At 39.1% G+C, this 19,893-nt stretch overlaps 1 protein-coding gene across 1 annotated transcript in view; it reads left to right on the top strand.

The window, feature by feature from the left end:
- Positions 1-19,893, top strand: part of nsg2 (neuronal vesicle trafficking associated 2) — a 56,189-nt gene that overhangs the window by 8,500 nt on the left and 27,796 nt on the right. The window contains exon 3 of the mRNA XM_054730709.2: positions 16,100-16,210. Coding sequence (XP_054586684.2) covers positions 16,100-16,210 — 111 coding nt within the window. The remainder of the gene's footprint in view (positions 1-16,099; positions 16,211-19,893) is intronic.

Here is a 19,893-nt window from a genome sequence, read left to right as displayed (position 1 = left end):
AATCAGAAGTAGAACACCGTAGTCTGACGCGGCAAAAAAACATGTTTAACATTCACTATAACGAACTCAGCTAAAACACTAAGTCCCAAATTTGATCTGCGTGTAGTGATGGACCACTATATTTAGCTTATTTTCTGTTACTTACCGGGCTGGCTCTTCCTCTGCTGCATCAGCCCCCACATATTTTCGTCTCAAATGTTCACTTAGGGACGTCATGCTTCCGTGCCATGCTAGATGGTTTTTGCATATTTTGCAGGTCAACCGTCTTTTCATGACATCTAGAGTGAAGTGCTCCCATACTCGTGAGGTTTTTGTCCGGGGTTTCTCTTCAGTTTTGTCGCTTCTATTTTTCTTCCGTATTTCTTGTTCCGCCATCTCTCACAGCAAGATGAGCGTCAGTAACGTGTTACGTCATGAAAACCGAGGGCACTTATTGGCTCGTTTCTTCTTCTACGGCTCCACTGGTAGATCAGTGGCTCATTACTGCTACACACTGGCGGCAAATTTAACAGATTGTAACCGATGTCAGATTGTGGTAAAAATAGATTTTATGCGGTAAAATGTGATTATTAAACAACTAATCGATGACTAAAAAAGTTGTTAACTATTTTAATAATCGATTAGTTGTTTCAGCTCTACAAATAAGGACTCGATAACGATGACACCATCACGAGCCTTATAATGTTTCTCCCTAATGGAACGAAAACCCCAAAAGAGATTTTTTTTCTTATTTTAATCTGGTCGTGTCAAATATTCAGATTAGTCTTATAGAAACATTTTCTACTTTTTCTCACAGTAGAAAAGACAGTTCTTGAACGTTACAATCTTTAGAGTTGCAGTAGCTGATTTTTTTTGACCACCGGTGTTCAGATGAAACACTGCGAAGACAAAACTGCTATGCAGCACTATCACTCATTTGCATTTGTCCTTTGGTGATTTATTTTGGGCGAATTCCACATCCTCTGTGCTTATTCTTTAGGGAAACAGAAATTCGAGGCCCTATTGCTGCTCTACTCTAATGGCTGCCCTCTAACTTTGCCGAGTGCAGCACAGCAGGATTTTTGGAGCATTTTCACAGTAAACGGCTGTGAGAGTGAAACAGAGCTGGGAAGTTGGGTTGGATGGCCTTCATTCATCTTGTTTTGTCTGTTTTGTCTTTAAAACCTACATTTTTGTTGCTGCAGACACAAGCAGCTGGAACACATCAGAAAGTATGCACTCTAATGAAATCTTTGGGAGGAAAATCTCTATAATCCTGCTGTATTTTTACCACATGGCTCCTGACAGAAAGAGTTCAGCGTTAATCACTTTTTGTCTGCTTTCCAGAATCGGATCAACTTTCCTGTTTTTTTTTTTCTCATCTCCTCCTAAAATCTGTTTTTTAAGCTAAAGTGATGATTTCTGGGTCATGCGGTCTGACTTGGAGCCTCACGGCAGCTTTATGGACTCGATCCAAACCGTTCTCAGTCTGTCTCGTGATCTTTTGACCTCTCACTAAAGGGTCACCGGGGGAAACTCAGCGGGGCAGTGTAAAGTTTTACAGTGGAGCGGAACCACAAAAGACTAAGAAAAAAAGTGAAAAACAAAAACTGGTTCTCGCATTTGTCAAAATCAGCTCAGAAGGGTTTTATTGCCATATGTTCGAGAAATCACAACATTAGGAAATTGCTGCGGTACTTGGTGCAACAAAGAAAGATAAAAATAAGAGAAGCAAATATAGGAAGTAATCATGATAAAATAATATTATAAAGTGGCAATAATTAGAGAAATGGCTACTTTATACAAGTCAGTGTAGGTGCTGATCAGAGCGGAACAGTTCAGATACAAAAACAACACAGGGTCATGTGACTGAAACCAAGAGACTGGAGTGAGCAGTCCTAGGATTGTCATTCATGAATCCAACTGCAGAGGGGAAGAAACTGTTCTTGTGGTGAGAGGTGGACCGAATGGATCGCAGCCTCCTGCCAGATGGGAGCATGTCAAAAAGACTGTGTCCAGGGTGACGCAGGTCAGCTGATCGGACCTGCATGTCTCAATGTCCAGGAGGTGTACAGGTCCTGTATGGAGGGGAGTTTGCAGCCAATGACCTTCTCAGCAGAACGTACAGCATGCTGCAGTCTCTTCATGTCCCTGATGGTGGCTCCAGCATACCACACCGTGATTGAAGAGGTGAGGGTAGACTTGATGATTGAGGTGTAGAACTTTCTCAACTGTGCTGGCTGGTTGAATTTCTTCAGCTGCCTCAGGAGGTAGTAGAAGCTGTGTGCTTCCTAAAGTCCACAATAACCTCCACTGTCTTCTGTGCATTTAGCACCAAGTTGTTGTGGTTGCAGCAGGACACCAGCCGTTCGACCCGATGACGGTGGTGTCATCTGCAAACTTGAAAAGCTTGACAGACTCGTGGTTCCATCTTTCATTTCTTTTTAAAACACAGAAAAGGTTTATTTACCTGCAACATTTCGTTTGCGGCTGCAAACATCATCAGGCTGATGCCGATGGTGGCGTCAATTCCTTCGTTTATCCGCGGGCAGCAGAGGACGTTGTCGCCCTCTGCTGCCCGCTCTCCCCTCTCCGACGATGCAGTCCCATGCGCGGTCCAACGTGTAAACTCCATCGTCCCTGTTCATGGTCCCACATCCACGCCTCCTTATCTCGATAGCTTCTTTTATCCATCTTTTGTATTTTTGTTGTTCGGTGTTTATGATCCTTGTGTTGTCCCAGTCCATTATATGGTTTTCTCTTATGCAGTGATCTGTTACGGCTGATTTCTTTATTGTACTTTCTGCTTCTTCTTTTGCTGCTCTTGTGTGTTTTCGACTTGCCTCTTTCTCGCACTCCTTTCTGTGTTCTATTGTTCGTGTGTTGAGTTGGCGTCCGGTTTCTCCTATGTATGTTTTATTGCAGAGTTTGCATGGGATTTTGTAAACGACTCCACATTTAAGTCCAGCTGGTATCTTGTCTTTTGGGTGCACTAGTCTGTTTCTAACTGTTGTGTATGGTTTTGTTGGTGTGTTCATGTTGTGTTTTTTCGTTGTTGCTCTTATTTTTTCTGTTATGCCTTTGATGTATGGTAGGGTTATCACTGGTTTTGGTTCTTGTCTTTCTGGGTTTCTGGTTCTTTGCTTTGGTTTTTCTTTTTTCTTTCTGTTGCTGTTTGTTGTTTTCCTTTGTTTATTGCCCATGTCGGGTATCCGCAGGTCTTTAAAGCGTGTTGTATGTGTTTGTCCTCTTGTTTACAGTCTTTTTTCTGTTACCGTGTTTGTTCGGTGATATAATGTTCTGATTACTGACATTTTGTGTATGGTAGGGTGTTCTGATGTCCATAATAGATTTTGGTCTGTGTGTGTTGGTTTCCTGTATGTGTTTATGTTTAGGGTCCCGTCGGTCTGCCTGGTGATTTTCATATCCATAAATGCTATGCTGCCTTCTGTTTCTGTCTCATAAGTGAACCTTATGCTGCCTGTGTCGTCAGTGTTATTTAAGTGTTGTGTTAGTGTTTCTGTTAGTCCTTTTGGTATGATTTCCAGTATGTCGTCTACGTAGCGTTTCCATAATTTTATTTTGCAGTTTGGGGGGGCGGTGGCTATGGCTTTCTGCTCTAGGTCTTCCATGAAAAACTTGCATAGGGTGGCTGATAACGGGTTACCCATGGCAAAGACTTCCAGTTGTTTGTATATTGTGTTGTCATATGTGAAGTAAGTGGAGTTAGCTACTAGTCCTATCAGTTGTGCTATGTCATCTGCTGTGAGGTTTGTTCTTTTGTGTAAAGTCTTGTCCTGTCTGATTCTGTCAACTGCTATATCTATGGTTTTTTGGGTTGGTGTTTTTGTGAACAGGGATGTTACGTCATGTGAGATGAGTATGTCGTTGTCTTCTTTTGTGATTTTTTTTAGTTCTTTTGCCAGTTCTATACTATTTTTGCAATGTTGATCTGTGTTACCTAATAACGGGCTAATGATTCTGCTGATATCTCTTGCCATGTTGTATGTTGGTGTACCTATGCTGTCTACTATTGGTCTAAGTGGGGTGTTTTGTTTGAGTATTTTTGGCGTTCCATAGATTCTTGGTGTTATGTTTGCTGTAGGAATCCAGTGTTTGTACATTTTTTCTGCTATTTTGCCATTTTCTTGTAGTGGCTTCAGTAATTTTTTCATATTTTTCTTAATGCTTTTTGTTGGGTCTTTTTAAAATATTTTGTATTTGCCGGCAACTTCAGCAGATGATACGGTGGCTGGTAAGGGTCACCGCGCCTACACCGCAGCCACGGTAAACCCACCAAGATAATATAGTTTTTTAAAAACAAGACGGTTATTATTGTCAACTCTTTTTTTTTTTTACCGGGGTTTAGTGCTACACTGGTTACCGTGACAACCCTACCTGATCGGTTTGCTTTGATCTATTTTGAAAATTCCGATCAAAACCGATAGGGGCGCTATCGGCCGATTACGATCAAATGTCGATCCATCGGTGCATCCCTAGTTTAAACCTTTCTTTAATATGCTCTCTTCTGCTTCTGTTAGTTCGTATTGTGAAATGTTGCATACCCATGAGCTTTGTGTGGTGTTATCTTGTATTTCTTCCCTCTTTTTCTTGTTGATGAGTTTGTTTAACTTCTTTATGTGTCTTTCTTTTACTTTTATGAACTCTTTTTCCTGTTTTTCCATCATGTGTCCTTTAATTAGTTCCTCCGTTTGTTTATCAAGTTTGTAATTCCTTTTTAAGTCCAGGTGTCTTCTTTCCAGTTCGTTTTCCACTTGCTTCTGTTTGGTTCTTATCCTTTCTTTGAGCAGTGCTCTCTCTGCTCTTTCCATTATGTTCTGTGCTGTCTTGGTCCGGATCGGTGTTTTCAGCTGAAGGCTGTGGGTCTGATGTTTTCGTCCCGGCATCTTAAATTGAAGCGAAGGTGGTTCCTAAGACGTGTGCGTTTTTGATGTAATCGTTACAAACGGCGGAAGTCATTTGTTCCTTGTTGTCCGTATTTTTCTTTAAACATCTTTGGTGTGTTCTTGCTGTGTTGTTTCATATTTCATCTTTCATTTCTTTTTAAAACACAGAAAAGGTTTATTTACCTGCAACGTTTCGTTTGCGGCTGCAAACATCATCAGGCTGACGCCGATGGTGGCGTCTCTTCCTTCGTTTATCCGCGGGCAGCAGATGTCGTTGCCGCCCTCTGCTGCCCGCTCTCCCCTCTGCATAATCAGAGATTTTAACATACCTCAGAAGCCCGCCTTCCCAAGATAGAAAGCTCTGGTGTTATGGAAAAAGACATGTGAGTGCAGTTAACCTTAACCTGATTTACTGTGTCCTGTATGATTGTGTATAAGTGCACATGATCTTCTTGTCACTGTTATGGGCTCGACACACGGGAGGCGACATCGCCTCTCCTCCATTCATTTTCAATGAGACATGCGGGACAAAGCGATAATCGCGGTCCTACTAAGCGAAACGCGAAAAACGTGCATGTGAAATTTTGTGCTCGTGCACGTGTCGTGCACAGGGGACCCAGCGACACGATCCCAGAAAGTTGAAACATTTTCAGCTTTTCATTGCTGTCACTCGGACGAGGACCAATCAACGGAGGTTTCATTCACTGACCAGTGAGGGGCAGGATTCTCCGTACATCTCTGAGCAAACATGGAGGAGAAGTTGATTATTATTATATAGTAAAATCAGAAGTAAGATTTCACATAACTCTAGCAGCACCTTGTGAAACATCATATCTACCACTTTTTTTAAAACTCTGAACCGCTTAAATAACCTTAAGTCCCTCCAACCTGACACAGCCAAACAAAATAACGGAAGTTTCAATTTCGCCATGGAACAGAATGCGTAGACAGCTTTGCCGCTGGCTGCTGCCACGGGTCGCCTCCCGTGTGTCAGGTAACAAAAGCGACAGCAACGAATTTCGCTGATTGCGGTCGTTTGTCGCCTCCTGTGTGTCGAGCCCCTTAAACATTACTGATTATCATAAATAATAGTTATTATTAACCAAAGAATAAAAATTCATTTCAGTAATTAAACACTGTTAAAATGAACCATGATGATTATTTATGAACATTGTAATAGACAGTGAAAAGAGTTTATTAAAAATGATTCTTTTAAATCTTGAAGTGTCCTTCATCTTGCGGATGGAACAGCAGTCAGATAAAGGCAGTAAGATTAAAGGGGTGGTAGACAGACATTCAGTCTCCTGTGAAAGAAACACTGTAGATTGTCGTAGCAGCCAGGATCAAGGTGACCCAGGCTGTGTCTCTGACCTGAGGGTCAAGAATCAGGCCATTCTGTGACGCTACAGAATAAAGATTAAAAGAACCGGGCCTTTCCACCAGATGTGTAAGTGTCATGGAACATCTACGGACTGTAGCAATTAGGCACTGTTAAGATGGATGTGTGCATTTCCACCAGCTGCAAAGAAGCGTCTAAAAAGTGTAGTACCGCATTGCTCTACTAAATTTACTCTCCGATAAAACATTTTTTACACGCTATGCTTCCAGAAGACGTTGAGCTCAGCAGTTGAGATCGGACCAGACAGGAAGTCAAACGCAAGAGCAGTGTAAAAAAGTATATAAATAAATAAATAAAAGCCACATGCAGATTTCCAGTTCATCAAATGGATATTCCACCTAACATTGACATTTTTTCTGTTGTCTGTTGACATATTTCCCAGAGTTAGATGAGTAGTAAAAAAACAAATTTTAACCAGGCCAGTCATTCTCCTGACCCGGCTGTACCCCTTTAGCTTTAGCTTAGCTTAAAACACAGTATGTGAATGGATCCAACTAGCATTGCGAGTTTAAAAAGTCCTTAAAATCACTCAGTAGTGATCCTAATTCTGCTTGGTGACCTAAATAATCAGGCTGACTGAAGGTGAAAATAATTAGTAACATAAAGGAATCACAGGTGCTACTGTACACTCAGCTGAAAGGTGCAATGCAGCCCAAAAGACCTGCTTCTGTAAACAGATGCACACATTGTTAGTGAACTAGCATAAAACACGCACACACACACACACACACTCCTTTCAGCGAAGGCTTACTGGGCTTTGTCATAAAGTAGACCACTGCAATTGTGTTGATTAAACGAGTGATCCACATCTTCAACTAGTAAAGAAGTACATCATGACATGTGAAATCTCTGTCGAGGTCAACAGAACAACACAGACCTTTCAGATTGCTGACGTCTTTCTCTTTGCTTGTTATCGTTTAAACTCCTGAAACCATGCATGGTCCTGCAATTGTGACTTTTATATGATAAAACATAGAATTATGGAAAAACAATGAATTTGTGGGGGAAACAAGCTCTGAAAGAAGATTAAATAGGATTTAACAGACTCTATAATGTAAAGATTATAAGTCAACATTGTTTTTTCCAAGCTGTAATGTGAATTAAGCTTACAGCCAACTGTTTTCAGTAATGCATCCTGTTTGCTTATATGAGTCACTGGTTGATTCTCCAAAACAAATATGGATGAATAAATAATATAATTTCAGAGCTAGTAATGAGCAGTGACTGTACTGAGTGAATAAAATATTCCCAATTTTACAAAATCTCTGAACACTGAATCTCAGTTTTCCAGGATTTCAAACAGCTGAAAAAATAAAAAGTGAATAATGGCCTCAAAGTGAATTGAAACAAGTCAGTTTTTAGAGTTAAATGAAAAAAGAACACACAAACATAAAGTTTTTGAGACTTTTCAGTACCAAAAAGTGTTATCCAATGACATTGCTGAGCTGTAAATGTAATGTTCACTTTAATTATTATCCTGAGTAACAAGAGAAGGAACCCTGTGTCTGAAATGTTACATACCATTAGTCTCAGATAGTCTGCAGCATTTTCCTAAAATACACAGCAGCGCCTCTCTGCTATTCCAGTCAGCAACACAGCTCTCAGTCAGTTCATCCAATCAATTAAAAATGCAAATGCTACAAGAGCAGATGATTAAACATTTGTCATCTTTGATTACATCGCTGCTTTATTCCGTTTTATCTTGTGTCACGTTACCACTACAAGGATGGAGCCCTTCGTTCCTTTAATGACGAGCTTCACTTACTGTTTTATTCATGAGGAAACACTAGAATCAAAGATGTCAAATGAAAAAAAAAATCTGCATTTGCTGAAGTTTACCAAAGATCTGCACTTTCTACAGCTCAGTCACAAGCGATTAATGATGAAACAGGAAGTCATCCCGGTAGTTTGCAGGAATAAAATACCGGGGAAGACGTGCAGAAGAGAGGAGTTCTGACAGCTTTTCTGTTGGGAATATCGAATATGAAAAATAAAATATCACAACTGGGATGGAGAGAGGGGGAGATGCAAAACCACTTTTTTAAAATACACTTTGTTCTTCTTTCACTTCTTTTTTTTTAATTCAAACGTAAAAAAATGTTGTTGTTTTTTATCAGTTTTGTGCTCCGAGGAGCTCTGAAACAGATCTAAACCACACTCTTAGTCACACATAAAGATGTGTGAAAGGTCGTATTTATTCATGTTGTTTAGACATAATAAATATTGCTTATTCAGAAACAGATCATCCGAGGAGATTGTGACAGAAGCTGGAGTGATGAGCCACTCTCATGTGCTGGAGTCTGAGCCATTGAACACCTGCAGCCCAGCAAGAGATGAAAAGACATGTTTTTGAATCTAGTCAGGAGCAGCAAATTGGTGGAAATGAGATGGAAACAACAATGTGAATATTGTTTGGTGGCGGGTTAAAATCTCAAGAAAAAATAAATGTAATCTGTATTTTAGGTTTTAATATTTGATGTGCACAAATATTGGAAATTGGTATACATGAAGTTACTCCCAAATACACCTTAGCATTTGCTCAACTTTATATTAAAGCCAAATTTATCATGTGTTTTACTTAGATAATATCCTTTTAAGCTATTGTCTGTAGCATAATGTCACCATGCAAAGGAGGAGGAGATTTAGAAATTTTGAATGCCCCCCCCCCCCCCCCTTTTCTGGAAGAGCAGACAGCCACACCTCATACCACACACACACACACACACACACACACACACACACACACACACACACACACACAGCTAATGTTTTTGATATGTTCCTGCTCAGACACGCCTGATTCTAACTGCTTAATGGTCTCTTCAGCCTTCATCAGGTTCTGCAGGACCTGCTAATCACTTGTTTTAATCACATCTGCAATGTTCAAGCAGGGGAAAGCAGCACTGGTGATTGTTGCTAATGCTACAGTAGGCTAAAACATTAGTCCGATGCAGCATGGGGAAAACTACGCTAATCACTTCACTCCAGCACACAAAGATAAATTCCTTTTCCTTCCTTCTCCACTTCTATCATCACCTCAAAGTTTACAGACTTAATTCAGTGCAGGCCAAGTTAGCATTCATGCTAGGTGTGCTAAGCTCACTGCGCATCATTCAGTGTGTTTACATGTGCATCTAAGTCGATCTACGGCAATAGAAATGAGAGTGAAGCAAGTTCCACTGCGCTATGGCAGGTGTCAACATGTGCATTCGTATTGGTATTCTTCCAGTTAGCTTATAGCATTCATGCTAGGTTGCTGTGTTACGCTAACTGTGCATCAGTGCATGCTGGGAACTGGGGCACATTTTTGTTGATTTACTCTCTTGTGGATACACAATGCTATTGGTCAGTGCTCAAGGCTCACGTTAATGCTTTGTTTTGCTGTAGAGGGCAGGGGAGGGAATTATGAAAGATTACCCTCTTTATATCATAGAAAAAGGTCAATTAGTCAAATTTAAGAATAAAGTGTTTAAATTACATACCACGGCTATAATGGTGCCCATTGCCCTGCTGGAAAAACCAGCAAAGGCCATCATATGTTGTGTTTTGATGCTGATATGCTGGACCAGCATCAAAACACAATATGATGGTAATCAACTATGCTGGTTTTATCCACAGGGTGGATGTCTATTTATGTGAAATATGGAATAAAGCGATGCAGCAGTAAATGAGGCTACAGCAGTGCTGTGCAGGTAACTTCCCCAAAGATGCACGAACCAAAACTGAGGTACAGCACCAGGTTTGGCAAAATAAATCTAGAAGTGATAAAAAAATTGCATCAATAATTTATAGACTTTAGCTGCTAAAGTGAAGAAGTAAGAACTTTACGGACTGTAAATGGGTTCATATTCCCAGCTTTCATTAAAATGATTGAAATGCCCAGTAAATGGCAGTTATTTCCAATGTGTTATTTTATTTTTACAAAGAGACACGTTATTGTTATGCATCCATCATAAAACAACTTAATTAAAGGCAGAAATCAGAATAGTCTCTATGAAATGATGAATAAAATGGACCAAACAGTTAGAGTGAGATGATCAGAAACTAGCAACAGTAAATTTACCAGTAAGAATCAGCAGTAAAAACAGGTTCAGTCACAAAATCTAAAACGTTTGCAATGGGACAGAAAAACGTCTAATTCAGCTTGTGGAGATTATATTGGGTTGCTGGATTAAAATCAACATCATTTAACACCATTACTCACTGAGTTGTGAAACACGCCGGGAACACTTTGGTTTGACTCACCAAAATAAGAGCTTTAGTTGTAGTAGGAAAGATTGAAAGTTCAAAGTTAGTGATGAGTTTTTTTTAGGAGTCTTGATCGTCAGAAATGAATCCAAATGCAAAAAGAAAAGAGGAACTATAAAACGCGGGATGCCATGCCATAAAGCATGTGGGCGTGATAATTGAATAACGTCATATGCTATTGGTGTGCTTTGCCCTCACTCTGACGTTTTCATCTGCACTGATTTTTTAAAACCTTTCCACAAATGTGTGTGTGTGTGTGTGTGTGTGTGTGTGTGTGTGTGTGTGTGCACTCAATGGTTCAAACTGTGGAAGAAAAGAAAATGTTCAAATCTAAGTTATTTCATTGTTATTTTAGTTGTGAAGAAAAAAAATCATAAAATTATTTTTATGACAACTCTGAGACTTGTCTAATCACTGGAAGTGTTGCTATTTATTAGAGGAGGGATGTAAAGCTTGGTGTAAGTTTGAAGTGAAAATTGGGACATTAGTTAATAATAAATAGGAATTCAGAGCAAGTCATGGGGTTTTGCTGCCTCAAGTTCAGCATACTCACCTATTGTTGGATTCCACTTTTAGATAAGAGCTTCTGGATCCAAACAAAGCTTTGTTATTCAGACAGTGGAGTCGGTTTGTGTGCACAGCAGTTTCTGGCTCAGCCACAAGGACACCTAGCAGCTGTTCCTTCTCCTCTGCTTTGTTCACCGTTTTGTTCCATATCCTCTGCTGTGCGGCAGTATGGACGGGAAGCAGCTGGAACACTGTGTGTTTTTAGGAAATGCAGGTTTAGTTTAAGAAGATTGCCGAGTAAATAAAATGAATAATTCAGTCAGTAATGAGAAGCAAAATAAAATACTTTTGTTCAGGAGAGAAAGAAGAAACAAAACAGGAGAAATTTACCACATAATGTTGATATAGTTATTTAAAAACTGTCTTTTATTCATTTATCAGTGAGAAAATAACTTTTATAATTGTTTTACTTCAATAGATTTAACTAGTTTTAGCTTAGTAGATGTGAGTGCTGGGACAGAATTGAGCCGCACTGTTTTTAAGTGTTCTTACCTTCATGTTGGTGGTCTGAACATGAAAATAATCTACCCCTATTTCCTCTATTAGCTGCCTAAAGATAAAAAGGTGGGAAAACGCTTGGGTCAGTAAAAGCCACTCAGATCTCCGTCATGCTCTAAATTAGCATGTTAGCATCTTAGCTCACAACCAGGGAAGGTTGTATTGATTTAGCATCCAGGAGAGAGCAGGGGGTATTTAGTCTAATAGAAGCGAAATATTAGCATTAGTAACTTCACCGCATGGCAGAACTCCTTCAGGTTTGTGCTATTTGTGGAGATAAAATCTGTGACAAATTTTCATTACAAAAGCAGAGCAGAGAAACAAGGTCCAGGGGTAAATGTTATCTTCATGTTCCGAGATATAAATACAGACAGTGGGAGGATCGCTCATTTTCAGTGGTAGCTCTGAAGTTATGGAGCAAACTCCTACTTCACCTTCTCATGACTACGGATGTAACCTTATTTAAGTCTGGATTAAAGACACACCTCTTTGCATGGCTTTTGCCAATCCTGGAGAGATTTTATAGTGGTTTTTAATGATTTTAAATTGGTTTTGGTTTTTATTATTTTTAGATTTGTCCTAAATAGTTTTAAAGTGATAATTTGTAGTATTTAACCATTATTTTCTGGAAATATCCTTTGAAATGTTGTTGTAAATGAATGAAAAGATACCCAGTTGTTGACAAATATTGGCGGTTTCATAATGTATAACCATAAAAACCAGGTCTAAAATACACAGGAGCTGGTCTAAGTTTCTGGGCGAAGCCATATAGCATGCCATGTTTCCTTCTACGGAAGCCCACGAGGACAGAATGCATTTACTGATTTGTAACAAATAGTTACAAAACTTTCAGCAACTTTTACACATTTACCTCTTCACTCATTGCAAGTGATGAAAGGGAATCTGATGTTCTTGTTATTTTGCTGGAGGTTGCACTTCCAAGGATTTTTGACCCTAATGACCATCTATTTAAATCAGTTCAATTCAAGTTTATTTATATAGCGCCAAATCACGGCAAGAGTCGTCTCAAGGCTCTTCCCACGGTAAACATTCCAATACAGATCAGTTCATTAAGTCAATCAGTAAAAAGTTTCCTATACAAGGAACCCGGTACATTGCATCAAGCCACTGACTGGTGTCAGTGACTTGATGCAATCCTCATACTAAGCAAGCATTTAGCGACAGTGGAGAGGAAAACTCCTTTTTAACAGGAAGAAACCTCCAGAGGATCCTGATTCAGCCTAAGCAGCCATCCGCCACAACTCACTGGGGATCAAGAAGCATTATTCTGAAGGTGGAAAAAGGAAATACTACAAACCTGTTTAAAGTGGGATTTGAATGACATGTCCTGGTCAAAGATAACACCAAGGTTCCTTACTTTGTTCTCGGAGACTAATTTAATGCTATTCAGGTCAGGTGATTGACTAAGCAATTTCCTTTTCTGAATTTCAGGTCCAAAGATGAGAACTTCAGTCTTGAATTGAATTAAAAGCAGAAAGTTTAGAGTCATCCAATTTTTTATCTCTTCAAGACAAGCCTGTAATCTATCTATCCGATTAGGTTCATCAGGGTTAATGGATAGATATAACTGATTATCGTCAGCATAACAGTGGAAGTTTATCCTATGCTGTCTGATGATTTTACCAATTGGAAGCATATATATATATATATATATATATATATATATATATATATATATATATATATATATATATATATATGCTTCATTTTACAAAATGAAATCTATCAGACAGGTAGGATTTAAACCAGCATAGCGCTGTTCCTTTCATCCCTACAACATGTTCAAGCCTTTCTAAAAGAACATTGTGATCAACTATATATATATATATATATATATATATATATATATATATATATATATATATATATATATATATATATATATATACATATACATATATATATATACATATATATATATATATATATATATATATATATATATATATATATATATATATATATATATATATATATATGCTTCATTTTACAAAATGAAATCTATCAGACAGGTAGGATTTAAACCAGCATAGCGCTGTTCCTTTCATCCCTACAACATGTTCAAGCCTTTCTAAAAGAACATTGTGATCAACTATGTCAAAGGCAGCACTGAGATCTAACAAGACTAGAACAGACACAAAATTCTTATCTGAGGCCATGAAAATATCCTTTGTAACTTTCACTAATGCAGTTTCAGTGCTGTGATACTCTCTAAAACCAGACTGAAATTCCTCAAACAGATCATTAGTGTTTAAATGCTCACATACTTGGATGGCCACTATTTTCTCAAGGATTTGGATAAAAATGGAAGGTTAGATATAGGTCTATAATTCATTGGGTCATCTGGATCCAGAGAAGGTTTCTTAAGTAAAGATTTGATTACAGCAACCTTAAAATCCTGTGGTACATATCCATTTACTAAGGCTATATTGATTATATCTAGAATGGGGGCAGTAACCAAAGGAAATGCTTCTTTAAATAATTGGGTTGGGATTGGATCCAAAATGCAAGTTGAAGGTTTAGATGAAGCTAATATTTTTGATAAATCTGAAAGCTCAACTGGATCAAAACGGTTCAAGCACAGATTAAGTTCTACAGTCACCTCTGATGCTGCCTCACTTACTGAAGAAGACGAAATCGCATTAGTAAGGATGCTAATGATTTTGTTTCTAATACAATGAATTTTACTCGTGAAAAATCTTATAAAGTCGTTGCTGCTGAGGGCTAAGGGAATAGATGGTTCAGAGCTATGATTCTGTGTAAGTTTGGCAACTGCACAGAAAAGAAATTTAGGATTATTCTTATTCTCCTCAATTAACGCTGAGAAATAAGCTGTTCTAGCTTGTTGAAGCTTATTTTCATAAAGCACAAGACTATTTTTCCAAGATAATTAGGGTTCCTCCTGGTGTGTAGAGCGCCATGTTCTCACCAATTTTCTAGAGTGTTTTTAAAGTTTGTAAATCTGAATTAAACCAGGGAGCCAAATTCCTGTGCTTAATACCTTCTTTTTTAAAGGGGCAACATCATCTAATGCCACACGTAAAGAAGAAGTAACATTATGAACTAGATCATCAATTTGTGAAGGGCCAGTTTTTACCTTTTTATATACATATATATATTTTATCAGTGTTTTATTACTTACTCCTTTTAATTAAATAACATATTATCCTACATATTTATGTTAACTTGTAATAATTATTATTTTTAATCAGTCTTAATACTTTGTTGTACAATATTTTATAAATGTAATTATACATTTCTACTTGGTCATCTTTTATCAGTGTTTTATTTAGATTTTTATTTATCAGCTGTTTATGTTTAATTAGTTTCTTAACTGTTATCTTAGTCTCATTAGTAAACTAGTGTTTCCTCTGTGGTGGCCGGCTGCCTTGGGGGCAGCGGTGGACCGTGGTGGCCGGGGTGCTTCCCATGTTTACTCTTGCCAAGGCTATTGCTGCCAATCTTGGTGCTCCCGGTGCAGTTGGCTCCTTTGATGGTGTTTTCGTCTTCTTTGTATCTACTACATCTGCACTCAGCCAGCTGCCCTTTCTCTATTACGTGTGTGTGTGTGTGTGTGTGTGTGTGTGTGTGTGTGTGTGTGTGTGTGTGTGTGTGTGTGTGTGTGTGTGTGTGTGTGTGTGTGTGTGTGTGTGTGTGTGCGTGCAGGATTTTGCATCTGCTTGGGACGGGATTGAGGGTGGGAGGAGGGAGAAACAAAGGGGATCTCTTATGTGAATCTGTGTGGGAGGGGTGGGAAACCGACTGCTGTCTGGTTGTTTCTAATATTGTAAAGCGCTTTGAGCTGCATTTGCATGAAAAGCACTTCATAAATAAATTTTGATTGATTGATTGAGAAATGAAAATATTGCCATCTGCTACATTCCCCTGAGATGCTGAAGATAGTAAAGATGGAGCAGTTGATTTAAAAGATGCAACAGCATTGTCAGATAGAGTCTGTTGGTGAAGTCTAACTTGAACACAAAAATAATGCTTGCTTGCATTTATTTAGGTATCTACTGCCCCCTATCGCCAGGGTAAATACACACTGTCACTTAAAACTGGCTCAGATTATTTACTTTTTTACAAAGGTTTTTAAATTGTTTTCATTGTCCTTTTTATTTCTTTTTTTTTCCTATATTAAATGTCAGGCACTTTGGTCACCCTCTGGGTTTTGTAAAGCACTATATAAAAACATTAATTATTTAATTAATTAATTCATTCATTCATTCATTTCTAAAACATCAATGTTGCAGAGAAAACAGAGACAGTGGTAAAGACACTTTGATGTTGGTTATTCAGGGGCAAGATGTCTGAATTCTGCATTTTGAACCATGAGCACCAGAGCTTTTTTCCCACAGAGAACAGATCTCAAGGCATTAATTTATACTAGAGACCACAGCAGATTTACAACAATAGCGCGTGAATGAGAGCTTTAATATCCACGCTCGTTGAATGATCTTAGTTCACATGTTTTTTTAAGGTGGTGGTGAAAACTCGTACAGAGTTCCAAACAGAGAAGAAGAGGCTGAAAGTCCCCAAGGTGGAGGAGTTCACCATCAGCTTCACCGACGGAGTTTCTGAGAGACTTAAGGTAAGAATATAAGCCATTTGCTCTGCAAATGTAACAGCATGTTCTGTTACTCCCCATCTGTGTTTTCTCATCAGATTTCACTGCTGTTTAAAAAAAAACATGTAAATCAGGGTGAGTGAAACAGCAGGTAGGTTTAAAATGTGGATGGAGCTACTGGAGTCCGTTTCTTTTAAATGAGTATTTTTACACATGTTGCTTTATTTAAACCAAAGTTTTTTTTTCTTTATTTAATACTGCATCAGTAATGCAAATACTAAGACTTCAGCGTTTTGGTAGTGTGTGTGTGTGTGTGCGTGTGCGTGTGCGTGTGTGTGTGTGTGTGTGTGTGTGTGTGTGTGTGTGTGTGTGTGTGTGTGTGTGTCTGTGTGTGTGAATGTGTGTGAGTGAGTGTGTGGGTGTGCGCGTGCGCATGTGTGTGTGTGTGTGTGTCTGTGTCTGTGTGTGTGTGTGTGAATAGAGCAGTTATCTCTCCACAAACATCGAAATCACTTGAGGGGTGTCTGTTGGGTCTTTCCGTCCTCAGGGGAGACAAGAGATCTGGTGTTGTCATAGCAACAAAGAAAACTTCCCTCCATGGCAACCCTGGAAGAGGGAGAGAGAGAGAATTGTTCAGAATATTTAGAGTCCTACATGTCTTACAGGTAAACAAATAACATTATTTCTGGTAATATTAAAGAACTCTTGATTCTCCATAAAGCCTCCAGGCCATTTGGGAAATGTATCCCATCTGGTCTATTACCATGACTGGCCTCAGGACTGGGGGCAGTATTCATTTTTCCTAGTATGAAATACCAGCTAAAGAACACCAAATGGGATTAAAACAGAAACAATGCAAAACTCATATTACATAGCTCCTTTTCTATTTTTGTAGATTTTTCTTCCATTTTTCTTGTTTTATCCATGAAGATCCATCCAGAATCAAAAAACTCCCATTTGTTGTTTTTAACACTCACTTTCTATCCAAATTAGTTTTTTTAAACCCCTAAAAGAAAAAAATGTTAAAGAAATCCAAAACATTCAGATCATAAGTTTGTTGCCTGTCAGGCTTGGCCCAATTTCTGTGACAGATCTCTGGCATGCCACCCCGTATCAGTTTTAGTTTGGCAGAAATGCATTTCAGGCCTTGTGACTTGTTTTGGGTGCTTGCTTTGCTTTACAGACAGAGCTGATTCTGCAGCCTCATTTAAACACACACACATACAGTAAGCACTGCACGCTGTTTAGTGCAGAGCAAACACTTCTGGATGAAAAGCTTGCATGCACATCTCTTCTCTGTTCAAAGCCTTGCAGATTGTGTTGATGGATGAAGAGCTCAGAGTATAAAATACTCTCTAATCTGTCCCTGCTTACCACGCACCATCCAAGTCGTTCCTTCGTCTCCTTGCCTATCTCAGCCTACAGGACTGTTTTTTTATATTTCATATATGTGTGTGGTTTGATTTCAACAACTTCTTTTCAGGAATTGTTGAAATTCAGTTTTTCTTAAAAATGACATGTCAGATTTCAGACATTTACTTGCAGGTTCCACACATCACGGTCCCGTCTGGATCTGACAGAGTTCTGATGAAAACAGAGCTCTTTTCCAAGGGAAGCATAAAAACAGGAGTGGGTTAGAAAAGGCCGACCGGCGAGTTAAAACAGAACAAGAAACATCAAAAAAGGAGAAATATTGTAACTTAGAGCAGTTTTTCTCTTACAGTTTTCCCAGAACACCCTCAAGGGATGCTAGGTGGTGTCGGGCCGGGGTGGGGTGGGGGTGGGGGGGTGGGGGGGGGGGTCATTTAACATAAAAGAATTGAGAACCATTGCTTTAGACTAACCAGGGCTTTCCATCAGACGTGCCAGTAGGACATAACGCATTAGATGCGTTTCCCCCGAGAGCTTAGTGGTGCATCCCTTTCTGCCGGGAGCTCTTCAGACACGAGTTGGCAGCAAAATCGTTCCACACAGCAGGTCTCTCGAGGTTACGAAATCACAGGAGAATTGTAACATCAGGTGTGATTTTGCCAGTTCACGTGATAACAGGCATGGAGAATACTGATGTGATGTTCACAAACGAATCAAATGTTTTGGGCGGGCTTTCAAAGTGAACGATTACAGCCGAGTCCTTTTACAGAACCGTTTGTCTTGTCTTCAAGTAGTCCCCCCACCCCCTGCACTGTCACTGACTTTGGCGGAGTGCAAACCACCCCCCACCCCACGCCGAGATCTTTCACGGAAATTGGAGGGACACCTTTCCTCGAGCATGCAAAGAGCAGGTGCACGAATTGTTGCGGAATTACACTAATTCAAAGTACGAATACAAAAGTGGGTCGGCGTTCGGTGTTAAAGCGGTATTTTTGTGCGAAAAACATCCTGGCAGCCTGCCCTGGTAAAATAATACAGAGGCAATTCTGCATGTAAGTCCACTGTTAAAGCGGTCATATTGAATCTGGAAAGGTTTTGAAATACAAACATTCACCTCTTCCCTCTATCTTCCCTAAGACCGGAAACCCATGATGCTGGAGGAAACGAGAGTGCTAAACACCAGTCGCCTTTTTCTAGGTCCAAACGTCTTTGTTGTTCAGTACTTCAAATGGTGGTTTTCTTTTTGGGACTCTGGTAGTTAGTCCTAAAGTTGAAGTGGTAGCAGCCGGCTGTTTCTCCTTCTCACACCAGTGGTTCTGTTGCTAAGTACATGAGAACGTTATGAATGGAGGACCCAGGGAAGTGCAGTGGTTTGTTGAGGCTGACAACTGGATGATCCAATTGTTGCATCTGGTCTGAAACGTGTTATTGGCAGAGATTTTTTTTAAATGGGGAAGAACCACTTTATGAATGTTTTTGTTTTTTATCTGCAAAATATATCTATAGCTATGCTATGTTAGAATGTTGTTAAGAGGCATGAAAAACAGTTTTAGAATAATTAGTTTACCAAATTTGCTCTAGCAGCCTTAATGGACACATTTGAAAACAGTTGTCTCCTTTAGCGTCACAGCTTTTTGTGTTTTGTAGGTATGATGTCATTTTTTGGCATGTTTGTAAAAGTTACTGTACTTTATGAATATTGTGCTGAAGCATGATTTTAGGAAAATTGTGAATCAAATAGAAATCACAGTTCCTGTTACGATTAGATCACTTCCTAAAACCGTCCAGCTCTACTTCAGACCAGGCTTATTTATCATTGCTTCAAGTGACTCCCATCTGCTTCCATCCAACGGTAAGGACAGTCTTCCTCCCTCACAACCTGATTTTTTTCCCCTGATTAGTCCCAGCAGACACAACTTACCAAGTATTCCCTCCAGGTATTTTGTGCCATAAGAACTTTACAGAGAATGTTTTCCACCTCATTAGCGCTCTAACAGTACAAACTTTTATAGCATGAAGAACAGATCGAACCATCAGAGGTGAGGCCTGCAAAACGACACAGTTGAAACCATCTGGTGGCCTAGACTTAGAAAAGAAGTATATATCTTTTAAAGTGACTTTCTATAAATATGTTATTAGCATTTAATTATTAACAATCTCAGTAAAAAACCTCAGTCTGAAGAAATAGAGATTATTTCCGATCAGCTAAAACCCAGGGCCAGTTACAAAGTGGATTTTTGTCACTCAAAAACAATTAGGATCTAAAAAATGGAACGTTATTTCATGCACAAGCTATTTTATACATGTTTATCTCATTGTCAATTTTTGCATCATGT

Source organism: Nothobranchius furzeri, chromosome 10 (assembly GCF_043380555.1).
Source record: "Nothobranchius furzeri strain GRZ-AD chromosome 10, NfurGRZ-RIMD1, whole genome shotgun sequence".
Classification (NCBI taxonomy): domain Eukaryota; kingdom Metazoa; phylum Chordata; class Actinopteri; order Cyprinodontiformes; family Nothobranchiidae; genus Nothobranchius; species Nothobranchius furzeri.
The sequence above is the reverse complement of the archived record's forward strand: the minus strand, read 5'-3'. Positions and strand labels throughout refer to the sequence as shown.